The 13,194-nt window shown below is 43.1% G+C and overlaps 1 protein-coding gene across 4 annotated transcripts in view; it reads right to left on the bottom strand.

Annotated features, from left to right (window-relative positions):
• LOC115371344 (rho GTPase-activating protein 26) overlaps window positions 1–12,832 on the bottom strand; it is a 132,368-nt gene extending 119,536 nt beyond the window's left edge. The window contains exons 1-2 of one of the 4 annotated variants that reach the window (XM_030068664.1): window positions 12,385–12,832; window positions 11,904–12,237 (exon numbers count right to left, since the gene is read on the bottom strand). In XM_030068664.1, the coding sequence (XP_029924524.1) occupies window positions 11,904–12,057 (154 nt within the window). In that variant the 5' untranslated portion in view covers window positions 12,058–12,237; window positions 12,385–12,832. Of the gene's footprint in view, window positions 1–11,903; window positions 12,238–12,384 lie in introns of those variants that run through there. The other 3 variants (XM_030068665.1, XM_030068666.1, XM_030068663.1) reach the window with 3 other exon arrangements.
• Between the last annotated feature and the right edge of the window lie 362 nt (window positions 12,833–13,194).

The raw sequence follows: 13,194 nt of genomic DNA, 5'->3' as shown, positions 1-13,194 counted from the left end.
AGTTGAAGTTGCATCCAAAAGGCTGCTGTGCTGCTTTTGTCAAGGGAGGATGTGTGCGAGTGAGTGAGTGAGCATGTGTGTGTGTGTGTGCGTGTGTGTGTGTGCGTGTGTGTGTAGGTGAGGATGGGAGGGGGGTCATTCACCACGCTGCCTCTGGTGTTAAAACAGATCAAATTAAACAATTTGTTCCATAACCACCGCAGTAAAAACAGGTTTTGAAATGGCTGTGAAAAGTGCAGCTTCTCTTTTATGACCGAACAGAAGCAAATCAGATAGCGCCGCGCAGACAGTTTAAAAAGCATTCCTCGGAGTTCACTTTCCACCCTCCCTCTCCCTGCCGGCTGCTCACAGCTTTATGATCTCAGGAAATACAGCACTCTGATCAAATCAGTGTGTAGCCAGACACACAGCAAGCAAAGTCCATCTCAACACATCCTTCACTGACATATTTACTCCTGAAGTCATATTTTTCTTAAAAACAGGCGAACATCGTTGCAGAGGTTTCCTGTTTTCAGGACACGTTGTTAAGAGAGAGTGAGGCTGATGAATCCAGCAGGATGAAGAACATTCTTGAATCAAGTTGGTTTGCATTGGAAACAAGTGACATTATCTCATCCCAGTGGCAGATTCTTTCACTTCTTTCAGGGAAAACAGGATTTTAAGATTTTATTACTCTGAGTATGAATGCATAATACCGTGACTACAGATGACGTCCTATGGATGTATATTTTGCATTTTGTATATAAAGTATGCATGATCATGCAGAACTGGGTGTAGTAAGGACAGAGTTGCCTGTGATGGTTGGTTACTCTGCACATATTTTTTCTCAACTGTCATTCATTGAGGGAAGGTTTTTGCAAAGCGCACATTGTCTTTTTTCCCTGCCAGCTTTGGTTCACATTCACACAGAGCCGTGCATTCACACCGGGACAAACACCAGGTTCGGATGCCCATTTGGTGCATCACAGCATCAAAAATAGATCTAAAACGAAGGCATAATAATTCAGCATGGCTGCCTAAATAACAACATTATATGGGAAATAAATGCTCTACTTTAATGCTCACAAGCTGCAGTTTAAAAAAAAAAACCTGCCTCAACATACCAGTAAAACATAGCTCTACTTTGGCGGCCAAGTTTAACTATGAGTCATTTGTGCGCATGCAAGGGTGTGAGTGTGTATTGATAGGTGCTGAGAAGGTGCACCATGCGTGATAATGATGTTCTGCATTTAGCCAAAGAGGAAGCTTGCTACAGTGTCTTGGGGGTATTCTTTCCATTATCAAACACAGCGGTGAAATAGTCGTGCTGAAGCATGTGAAGTGAAAAAAAAAAAACAAGTGCAGTGGTTGTTTGAAATCCCTCTTCCTTCTCGGTTTCACGCGCTGATGTCAAGGATAGAGGTGTAAATGTTCAAAAGTGCGACTTCTCTTTTTTTTTTTTTTTTTTTTTTTTTTTTTAGTATTGGATTTATAACCATGCAGAGAGAAGTGAGAAAGAAGAAGAACTAAAGTGGGCTTGATTTCTTTCAGTTCCTCTTGCCTCTCACCACAAAATGTGTCTTATTGTAGATCTCCTAAATGTTTCTCTTTTACATCCTTCATACTGACAGTGCATCAACACTGCACTTCTTTTCTGTGCCTCCCTCCACCTCCTCCTCCTCCTCCTCTTCCTCTCTTATGGTATACTGTACATTTAATAAGCATTTTAAATCACGCAAAGGCCACCTGGAGAAATTCAATCTGCATGAAGTATAAGCATATAATTCCTCCCAAAGGCCTTAGCATGTGTGAACATTAAATCGTTTTGAATGCTTTCAATGGAAATATTAGCCTAAAGGGGGGGAAAAGAAATGACTAACAACCAGAATGAGGCTGAAAGGAAAATGACATTTTGAACAGCTATGTTACATGTGCATGTGCAAGCATGTGCAGTATGTCACCTGTAGTGAAGGTACTGAGTGTGCTCAGCATACCAGGAAAATAAAGACCCACACTGGTGTGAGAGACAACACGAGTAGGTAGCAGCATGGTGCATCGAGGGGCTGAGTCATGATTCTGTTACCAAGCACGGTAACTGAATATGGTCCTGAGCTAAAATATTTACCAGGATCAGTGCAGCTGGAGTTCAGGAGCGAGACGTGACTTCAAAGACGCACCCGATGAGATGAAGCGGAACATAAGATCACAAGACAAGTTATGTGTGCCGTATGTTTTCCATGTACAATTACTGTCATTTCAAACCTCTGGAGAGTCCTTTGTTATGTTAAAACTGCCTATAAATACAACTGATGACCTGACTTGACTGATAATTCTAATTGATTTTTAATGAGGGCATGCATTATAGATATATGAGGCTACACAGTCACTCTTGCAGAGCGGGACCTGTTGAAAAGGGTTTTGCAGTTTACACACATTCCACCTGTCCTCTTCACATGCATAACCCTAACCCCCATCCCACTTTAGGGGCCTTTAGGGGCCAAAATGTGCCCTGTGGATGTATTCATGCACAAGAATGAGAACCTTCACCAGCCAAAAATCCCATTTTGTGCAAGAGGAGGAATGCGTGCATTAGAAGTTGCAAAGATAAACTATAACTAATTACAAAAGGGTTAAATGTTAAAATGCTGGCAAGTGGGGTATCTATACAGCCGTTTCTTTTTCGAAAAATATCTATGTAATTTTGACCCAGTAAGGTGCTAAAAGTCAGTGAATATGTGTGCAGGCATGTGTGTATGTGTGTGTATCTCAGACAGTCTCCCCTGACAAAGGCAAGACAACAATAACACCAGTGATGGGCTGAGTCGTGCCCTAATTTCCTTCTCCTCCCGGCTACGTCACTGCAAGAGGAAGACCCCCAACCCCCACTGCACTATACTGCAGTGGCAACGTGCACACACACACACACACACACACACAAACACACACACATATATGTACTGGGTATGGACACGTACTGTAGCCTCACATGCAAAATTACACTTGCATATAATGGGAAACACACATGATGCATGATATCTAGTACACCCACGATACCCATGCTTACACAATATGCTACACACACACTCTTCTCCTCTTTGTTCCCACATGATGTATGCAGAGGAATGCCTTCAGAGAGAGAGTGACACCCCCGCCTCGCCTCTCTCCCTCTTCCTTTTCCCTTTGTCCTCCTCTTCTTCCTCTCCTCTCATCCGTCTCTTCCTCCTCTCTCCACAACCTCTTCTTGACCTGCTCCTCACTAGAAAATAATGGCTTTTAAACACTGGTGTGGAAGACAAGGACACCCCCCACCACCCCCACTACCATCACCACCACCCTTCTACCCTGCTCTCTCTCTCACACACACACACACACACACACACACTCTGCCTTTCTGTTTGTCTTTTGCCCCCCAGCACATACCCTTCTTTCGCTCTGAACCTTTAGAAAGAGGGTTCACTCCCCTCGATCACCCACAACAGACAATTAGTTATGGTGTGTGTTTACACTTGTGTGTGTGTGTGTGTTAGAGATAGAGAGAGAGCGAGAGAGTCAGACCCTCATCTATCAGCGCCACTGACAGTTGAGCCTGCAAATGGCTACTATTAACCTTATTACTAACTGCTAACAGCACAGTGGGTGATCTAAAGGAATAGAAGAAAAAAGAGGTAAAGAGAGCGAAAGAGGGAGAGGGAGAGGAAGAGAAAGAGCAGAACGGAGAGAAAAGACTAACAATAGGAATACAAGCAGTGCATGGTGAGTTTGTGGTCAGTGCCAGGGAATTCCCACTTCTTCATTCTAGCGACATTTACACCCAAACTCTCAGTCGGACAACAGCGTGTTTGTCAGGTTGCTAGGAGCAGCTGGAGGTTCAATCCGAAGTCGAAGTTGCACGCCTGGAAAAGGGGCCATTATCGACTCCGCGCTAATGGGGCAGAGGGCTGTTTTTAACCAGTCGCAGGCCACACGCAAAGGGGAGCGCATGCCTGAACAATGTGTCTGCTTTTTAGGTCACTCCTTTGAAAATACACACAGCGTGCACGGCGAGTCATTCTTCTAGGATGACACACACTTCGCTCTGTTTTCGCTGTGAATTTATGCAGCAGTGTCACTCGGGGAATAATGTGACTGTGGGCTCCGAGCTCATAACTGTTCCTGCGCCAGCTATATCTCTAGTGCAGGTTGTAGTTGAGAAATATGACTTTGTTTTTCTACTTAATCACCACACTGATCATAAACATCGCAAGCATACAGCTATACATCTTTGTACGTTAGAGGGAAATTTGGCTCGAGTGCACATTTTTGAAATTTTGCTCTGGCAAGTGATGGAAATGTTATTGCAGCTGAATGAATTTGGAGGAAACACCTGATACACCATAAAGGCCAATTAAGAGTGGGATTTTTTTTTTTTTTTTTTTTCATAATGGCTTCTTTGAGACCCACCTATAACAGCTGGTACCGACATGCAGGACTGTAAAAATAATGCAGTTACAAAACATGTTTACCTTTCCAGACAGGCCTGACTAAAGACAAATGAGTTTATTAAAAACAAAAGACCGTGTGTGTTTGACGCTGGTGCTAATTTTACAGTTGTAAATGCGTTCACATGCGCCAATTTCACAATCAATCAATATTAACAGTAAAAATAAAACATCTGACAAATATCAATATTGCTTTTTTAAAGATGATACTACTGATACTGTCTGTTTTGCCACTATATCAGTCTGTCCCTAAAGGAAATTCACTGCTTTGCAATGCTGTATGTCTCTTTTTTATTTTTAACTAATAAGGAAGAGCAGTACTGTCCTAATGTGATGATTATTGTTTATGTTGTTATGTGATATTGTTTGTTTAAATGATAAAAGATATGGTGTAAATACTGTATTCTTAGGCCATCCATCAAAGGTCTGATAATCTCTCTATCTCTTTTTCTCGGTATGCCTCTTTCTGACGCTCTCCTCGCAGTTAATCTGGTGGCATCATCTCATCAGCCTGTTAGAGGTTAGATACACACTCAGGTCACACATTGTTAGCCCTGGAGGCACACACACACACACTAACAGGACAGGGGATTTTACCTGACCAGCGTCACCCTGACATTCATTCTCATGTTACCCGCTTCCAGGCTCTGAAAACACAATTTAGCGGATATGGAAGACGATCTGTGTGTGTGACAGGGGGATAATGTCATGCCGTCACTGTAACGTGTGTTTGTGTGAGTGTGTGTCTGTTCGAGTGTGTGAAACAGACTAAGATGACTCACAGACCAGAACATTTCTGAGCCCAGGAAGCAGCGCTGTCATTCCAGCAGATCATGACCTCATATGAAAAACCACCGACTTTGGAAACTGAATTAGATTTATAATAATAATAATAATATAATAAACTTTATTTGTTGAGCGCTTTTCAAAATAAAGTTACAAAGCGCTAAACTGCGGCTGCGGTTCTGAGATTATATTACAATGATTATTTGACTTATTGAATGATTGACTGATCACCTAATCACTGCGGTCATCTCCACGTTTTGACAGAAATGAGTTTCGGAGGACTGATACTTACGATATTTTTTCCTCACTGTATGTTACTGAGGCTGTCAATGGCTTATACTTTGTGCCAATATTCATTACCTTTAATTTTGACTGATTTTTTGATGAAAAGGTTACACCACTGGACATTCAAACTCTCCACTGAAACATTAATAACAATAATACCAACCTACTGATAAAACCTATCCATGGATACTTGTGTGTAGAATCCAAGTCCAATCTAAATGTTATGTTAGAATTAATTCAGGTTTTAAAAAAAGCTTCCTATAGACTTTGTGGTGTAGTACGGATCAAACAAACGCCCATCTATCAAAGCCACCACTGTGCAAATAATGAAATGCACCAAGACGTCTGAAGAACTAACAAGGTCTTTGAGTGATCACAAAATAAAACTGAGTTTGCAGATTCTTTTTTTTTTTTTTTTTTTACAGAATTCCTGTTGCTGCGTCATTAAATAACGAGAGTGAAGAGAAACAGATGACACAGCACAGGTCACAAGTTAGACTCAAATCCGAGCCACTGCGAGCGGACGGTAAGCGACTTAGCCTGCTGAGCCCCGTGACGGGAACTAGACAGCTAAATGTCTCAAGTTGTCTTCACGTCACTCCCCTGGCTTCTTGTCCAGCTGGAAACATGGAAACATCATGTGTGAGTGTCATACACGCTGTCAAAACACAGCGTCTCGTTTCCTGCGCCGCACTAGGGAAATGCCTAGCTGGTAATTAGGGTTTGCTTGGCTGATTGAGTCGTGTTATGCCGAGGTGGAGCGGAGCGCCAAGCATTTCAAACTGGCTCCATAATGACAGGCTGCATCTGCCCTTATATGACATCTGGCTAACACACACATCCAGGCTGTGTATATATGTTTTCCTGGGCGTGTATGTTTGTGTGTGCACGTGCATCTGCATCAGCCAGCTAAGTTTATTTGTGTGTGTGTGCCCTCACAAATTCAAACTACAGTGAGCTTGTGTGGTTGAAGCACTCGGCGTCAGAACACAAGTCTGTTTGTGTGTGTGTGTGTGTGTGTCTGGATGCATCTGTGGATCTAATTGCTATAAACTAATTTGACACCCACCAACAGGATGACACAGAAGTAAATTTGCAAAGTGAGCCCTGCTCCACAGTTTAACTTGAAACAAATGAGCAAAAAAAAAAAAAAAACAGATCTACTTAAACTGCAAATTACCACTTAAAATGTCATCAGGCCTTATATGGGAGCAGAGTTTCCTTCACGTCGTCAGTTTAATTTGCAGCACAGGGAGGGAGGGTAGTGATGACTTGTTATTGATGGTTCAATTAGCAAGCTCAGCAAACCAAATTTTTCCAGGTACTGTGGTTTCTTAAAGGAATACTCCACCCAAAAGCTGTCTGGCACTTGAGTCGCGACACTGACTGAAGCATCAGCATATATCCAGCGAGCGAATCGCACTTCTGGCCACTGGACAAGACAGAGGCGAGTCTTTAGTTCAGTGCACGCCAGTCGCGTACAGGTGCTCGTGCAAGAGGCATTCTGGGTGAAGTGGTTTAAATGGCGTTTCTTTTTTTAAGGTAATTACAATGGTTTGGCACATAATTAGTCTCTCAATCCAGCGTCTCTCTTCCAAAAGTCTCAAATGCTCCACAGAGAGTCTGTACTGCAGCCTGTTAAAATTTGAGCACAAGACAAAACCAGTTTTCACAAAACGGTGTTTATGAGCATGTGGTCTCCATGGAAACAGAAACAAGGCAGGAGATTGCAATGCTAGTAATGCCAGGCTAATTTATTAGCAACGCCCCAAACTGTGATGGAATGGACGTAACGCCGATGAAACCAGTCAAAGAAGACATCATTACACATAAGTGATGTTTCTGAGGCCCAGCCACGGCTAGCTGGCGTTCGCTAGGCTTCGAGAAGTGCTTTCCAGTAGGATTTATTTGGGAAAGCAGATATGGAAGTGGGGAATTGAAAGAATATGCGCCTTCACTTTCTGTATCAGCTTCAGGAGGCAAAAATACAGACAGGAAGGTGGAAGCATTTGAAAACTGCAAGAGTCAGAAATCTGTCCTAGAGACAAGGACATACTGAACACAGTGTTGGAAACAGAGAGACACGGCTTTGGTTACAGTGCACAAAATGTATTTGAGAATTTGAAAAAGATGGCTTCATATCCTCTACTGCTGCTGTTTGTTGAAGTCGCTGAACAAATCCCTGCTAATAGAGATGTAGACAGTTTTGGGAACCTTCATTCGCAGTGACACCGGCAATTAAAATATCAGACATTCATGATGCTAAAGCTGCAGCAAGTAGTTGAATGACCGAATTGCCAAATATTAAATTAATCGCCAACTATTTTGAGACGTCACCTTGTATTGTGGGGAATTGTGATCAACATTTTTTCACCGTTTTCAGACATTTTTGGACTGAACAACTAATCATTTAATCAGAAAAATAATCAGCAGATTGATCAATAACGAAAATGATTCTCAGCTGCAGCTCGACATGATACAAAATCAGGAGCTTTTGGGTGAAGCATTCCCTCAATCTTGCAGAACAAATTTGAATTCAAACTGTCACTCCGTTCTTATGAGTCACAGCACGACTCAAAGGAGCACAGATGTGCTGTGTCATAGGTGCAATGAATTATGGTCCTTGTAGTTCACAATCACACTTTCAGCGCTTGGCAGCATTAAAGCGTTGAGTGAAAACAACATCGAAGAAAACTGCCGGTTTCACGCATCACAGCACCAGAAATGAATCGATTACAAAAGTTTACTTGACAGGTTGTTAATTTATCCAGGCCGACCGCCTGAATATTTACACTGAGTGGGAAAAACTGAGGAAGGTAGCTGCACGACGACAAGCCTCAGGAAGTCTACAGTAGCACAGCACAGGATCTGAGTAGTATGGCACATGGTGGCTGTAAATGTTACGCTTTCCCTTTCTGTGGTAACACACATGTAGTGGTTATGACAAAAACATGTGTGAGAGCTGGTAGAAGACTTTGAGCCATCTCTCCCCACAGCAATTAGCAATTAACAAAACCTTCGGGACGTCCCAGGACGGCCTCTCACCAACTCGCGAGAAACACTGAATGCATGAGATCGAGGTGTGATGAAAGTTATGGCAGACAAATTTACAGTGCAGCTAAGAATAGTCTGACTATTTGTCAGAAAAGAAGGAGCTCCAAAATCCCATCAAAAGTCCAGCTGCTCACAAAAATAGCTCTTTTCCAACTGGCTGACTTTGCCAGTCGTGTCCCACGGCCGAGAGGCATCCAACAATACTGTGTAGTGCTGAAAAAATAACAAGATTTAGCCAGGAAAGGTTTGCTGACCATGTGTGGTCCTTTTCAGCAAAGCCCTGCTACTGAACAGTCACAATGGCACAATGCTGACCAAATGACACACTCTCTATCTCTCTGTCTCTGTCTGTCTCTCTCTCCCTCTCTCTCTCCCTCTCCCTCTCTCTCTCTCTGTCTCTCTCTGTCTCTCTCTGTCTCTCTCAGCCCGACCTCACTAAATCAGGTCATGCTATTTGATTTCTAGATCTGACTAACGGACAATAGCAGAATTGTCCTGATAGCTACGTGTCAGCTGACAGAGCTTTGTGGCGATAGAGAACTAAGCTCCTGTTCACTGACATGCTGGTTTGGTTTTTTAAAGCGGCCCATCAGAGGCAGAGCAGAAAACACCGGGGTGGAAAGTTCAGGTATGAGTGTATCTGCTCCATCCTGGACTTTCCGGAGGTTTATGCAGCTCTGCGTTAACAATACAGTATCTACAAAGTCAGAAACAGCATCTGTCAAGTGTTTGTAACTGTATGCACTGTGGTGAGCCACAAAGATGTTTGACACATGAAGATGAAACTGCAAGCCAGTCTTCTCACTGCATGATGGTAAGTTGATCAATTAGCTTGCTGGGCCAAAGGTTAATGTATTCTTTTAATATCGCTGAGCTCTGACAGGCTTGAACAATGAATATTGGGTTTTGACCAACACTGGGTCTTTGTTTGTTTGTTTGTTTGTTTGGTTGGTTGGTTTAGCCATTGCCAAACATGTATTTATAAAGTTGCAGCAGTTTATAGCTGGAAATAAACACAATGTGTTGATTTGAAAGAAAGCAAATTAAAAATCCATAAAAAAAAAATAAATATTTTTGACAACAATGTGGCAGAGACTTTTTGAAACGAAAAACAGAAGGCAATGGGGCAATCCATCAGTTTACAGAGGGAAAACCTGAAATGCTTTGATATTTGATATATGAACTTTGATATTTACGAAAAATTGTTGCGCTGCGAGGCCTGGCGAGGACAAGCCAACGCTAACTCAACACCACCAAGTTGGTAAAGAAAAACAAATGAACATGCACTCTTAAAATGATCTCTGTAACTGGACTACATGCCTGACATGACAGTTTAGAGTTACCGTGGCAACGACAAAGGCTGCTGCACAACAGAGCGTCACAACTTTGCTGTTTCTTGGGGTGGTGGATAGCAAAGGCATATCTTTTTGTATAGCACCAATGTCCTTAGAAAAAAATTGTATGACTCCATGCTGAATACAATTTGACAGTGTCGATAAATACAAAATGTAAATGATAAAACATTAGATATAGACAACTCCCCATTCAAAGAGATATGGGTTCAGTCTTACTGGCTGCAATCTGATTGGCGACTCTCCTCCTAATCAAGATCCTTTGGTGGATGCCATTGAAACAGCATCAACACCACAGGACATTAAGTGTTCCAGTGACCAGAGGGTAATATTTACAATAATAGTGAAACATGTCAATGCATCTGTAAAATAAAAGTGTGATAAAACAAAACTGCATCAGTTACCTCACATCAGAGACAGGTGATACTGGCTATCCAATTTTGTGAATAGGCCCAAATGAGCCCTATATGTGGGTCTAACCCTAAAGGACCACACCAGTGACTCTAAATGTTTGGCCTGTTTATGACATTTGAGCCACATTTTACACTGCAACAAACCATTCTGCAAATCATGTGCGGGGGTACTATGGATTTCACCACATATAACCAAAGCACCTTGATTTTTAAGTAGATTTTTTGATTGACACAGCCTCCTGACAATGTTCTGCTTGTGCGACCAACAAAGTCATAAACATTCATTAACCACACAACTGATGCTAGTCTGTGTAAAGCAAATGCTTCCCCAGGGACTATTTTCTGGCAAAGGGACCATTTCACTCCGCCCAATTTCAAGTCATCAAAGCACAACAGCGCTGCTGCTCTGAACTAATGTGGACGACTTTGTTACAGAGATACAGAACTGGTGTGAAGAAAGTGCAATGTCCCTGAGAGTTCATTTTCATATTGTAGAGGAATGAATGGAAAGCAACAGCTGGATAAAAGGGAGGAAAAATGATATCAGAGCTCTAAAATATGACTGCTTGCTTTGGGAAAAGATTAGCCAAAATGTGAAGTATATAAACATTGTAGATATTACACTAAACATGCAAAATTGCTGATATGGTCCTACCTCTGAGACTGAATTTCCCTCTCTGTCTTCCATCTGTTTGCCACCATTGAGCATTTCGTCCCATAAAAAGTTAAATTACATCATGATACAGCAGGGAATGTGTGTGTGATAGCGTGTCAGAGCACCTTGAGATAACAAGAAGGAACTTCAGATTAAACAGCAAATCTTAGCCCCAAAAGTGAAACTGAGCTTGAGAAATCAGCGGGTGAATGGAGGAAGGAGCTGTTGTGCATTGTGTGTGGTGGCAGTGCCATTTGTCCCCGTCCGCTCTGGGATTCAAGCCGCCCTGCTCTCACTTGTCCAAGCTGTCACTCACACCAGCACGTATGAGAAGCAAGCCTAATGCTGCATTCATTTTCTATTCATTCTCCTGGACAATCACAAGGATCGTCATTTAAAACAGGTTCTGGTGGCCTTCTAGGAACTTTGTTATCATCACCAAACATCTTGAAGTCATCACTGAAACGCACTCTCTCTCTCCTCTAAACACCATTTAATGTAACCTGATGGGATCAAATGTGCTGACAGCTTCAGAGGACGCCAGGCACCACTCACTCAGCCCGCCTCCTGCCATGCCTCTCAACTTCTGTTATGCCCCTTATCTATCTCTCTCTCTCACACACACACACTCACGGTCAGGGCTTTAAATGATCTCAATGATAGTGTGATAACACTTCCAGAGTAGTGGCTCTCAAACTCCGTGTCCTGCACGCACACACACCAGAGGCATGTTAACTCCAGCAACCAAAGCAGCTTTTTGTTTGTCAGCATGGATGAACTGTTGAGTCAATCAACCATAGCTCCTGCAGACCTCTCTCTCTCTCTCTCTCGGTTTCTCTCTCTCTCTCTCACACACACACACACACACACATATACACAAAAACACACACACTCCCCTTACTTTTCAGAGCCTGGATCAGCGCCTTCCCATCCTTAATCAGCTCTTTGATGAACTTGTTGGTCTTGTCCAGCTCCAGCTCGTGGGACTTGAGCCTCTCTCTGAACAGCGGGCTGTCCAGGTAGCAGTCGCTGAACTCCAGGGCAGGTAGTCCCATCTTTTGCTTGTGTTTATTTATTTTTGCTAAATGCAATCCACAAACAAAGCTGTGGACCAGTCTGCAAGCTCCAAGCAGGAGGAGAGGAGGGAGGAGGAGGAGAGAAGAAGTCCCTGAACCTGAACTGGGCTGCTGCTGCTGCTGCTGCTGCTGCTGCTGCTGCTGCTGCTGCTTGTGCTGCTGGAAATGATGGAAAATCCAATTATAAGATGTAAACACGGGTAGGAAATGTATCCAGAGAAATGCCTGGCTACATAACCTGGCTTCTTCCTCTCTCTCTCTCTCTCTCTCTCTCACACACACTCACACTCACACACACACACACACCTCTACTGTTATCCTCAGCTTATGGTAACATCCAAGTTAACATAAAAAGCAGGGTCCAGGGGTCTTCCCTCCTCTTTTTCTTTTTCTTTAGAGTGGCAGCAGCTTTAATGCAATCCGACCCGACATCCAAGCTTTACACACGCAAAAAAAGTCACAAGAGGAATAAGTGCTGGAGGGGGGAAAAAGACAAATGGGCAGGAGTGAGTCCACTTGTTCAGGTAAACCGGTGCTGCCTTCCTCACGGCCAAGTCATTGTGAAGCGGACAGAGAGAGAGAGAGTTTGAGAGAGAGGGGAGAGAGAGAAAGAGAGAGAGAGAAAGAGAGAGAGAGGGAGGGAGAGATACAGACGAGGAGGGAGGGCAGGAGGTTGCAAAAAATAAAACTAGCCTGGTGAATGCGGTGTCTTCCCTGGGCGGTTTTAAATGCAGTGTTTTCTCCCCGGCCCCTCTCAGCGATGCCGTCCGTAATCAACCTACCCCGACGCGGATAATCCCCTGATTGACGTCCCGCTCGGCCAATAGCGAGGCCGGAGGGGGTTGGAGCGGGTGGGAGAGGCGAGGCGGGGAGCGCGAGTACGACAGAGAGTACGAATAAAGCGAAGAGGTACCACTCTGTGTCCATATCCGGATGAAAAAAAAAAAAAAAAAAAAAAAAAATGTCATGGCGGGAAAAGAATGTGTGCAAGTTATGTATTTGTTTTTTGTAAATTATTGGGGTTTTCCACACTCTTAATGTAATCATCCTTAATTATGCATTCATAATAAAAAGATGATCATAGACACTGACATATAGGCTATAAATATGAATATA

The sequence above is a fragment of the Myripristis murdjan genome, chromosome 14 (assembly GCF_902150065.1).
Source record: "Myripristis murdjan chromosome 14, fMyrMur1.1, whole genome shotgun sequence".
In the NCBI taxonomy this organism is placed as follows: domain Eukaryota; kingdom Metazoa; phylum Chordata; class Actinopteri; order Holocentriformes; family Holocentridae; genus Myripristis; species Myripristis murdjan.
This window is presented reverse-complemented; position numbering and strand designations above follow the sequence as displayed.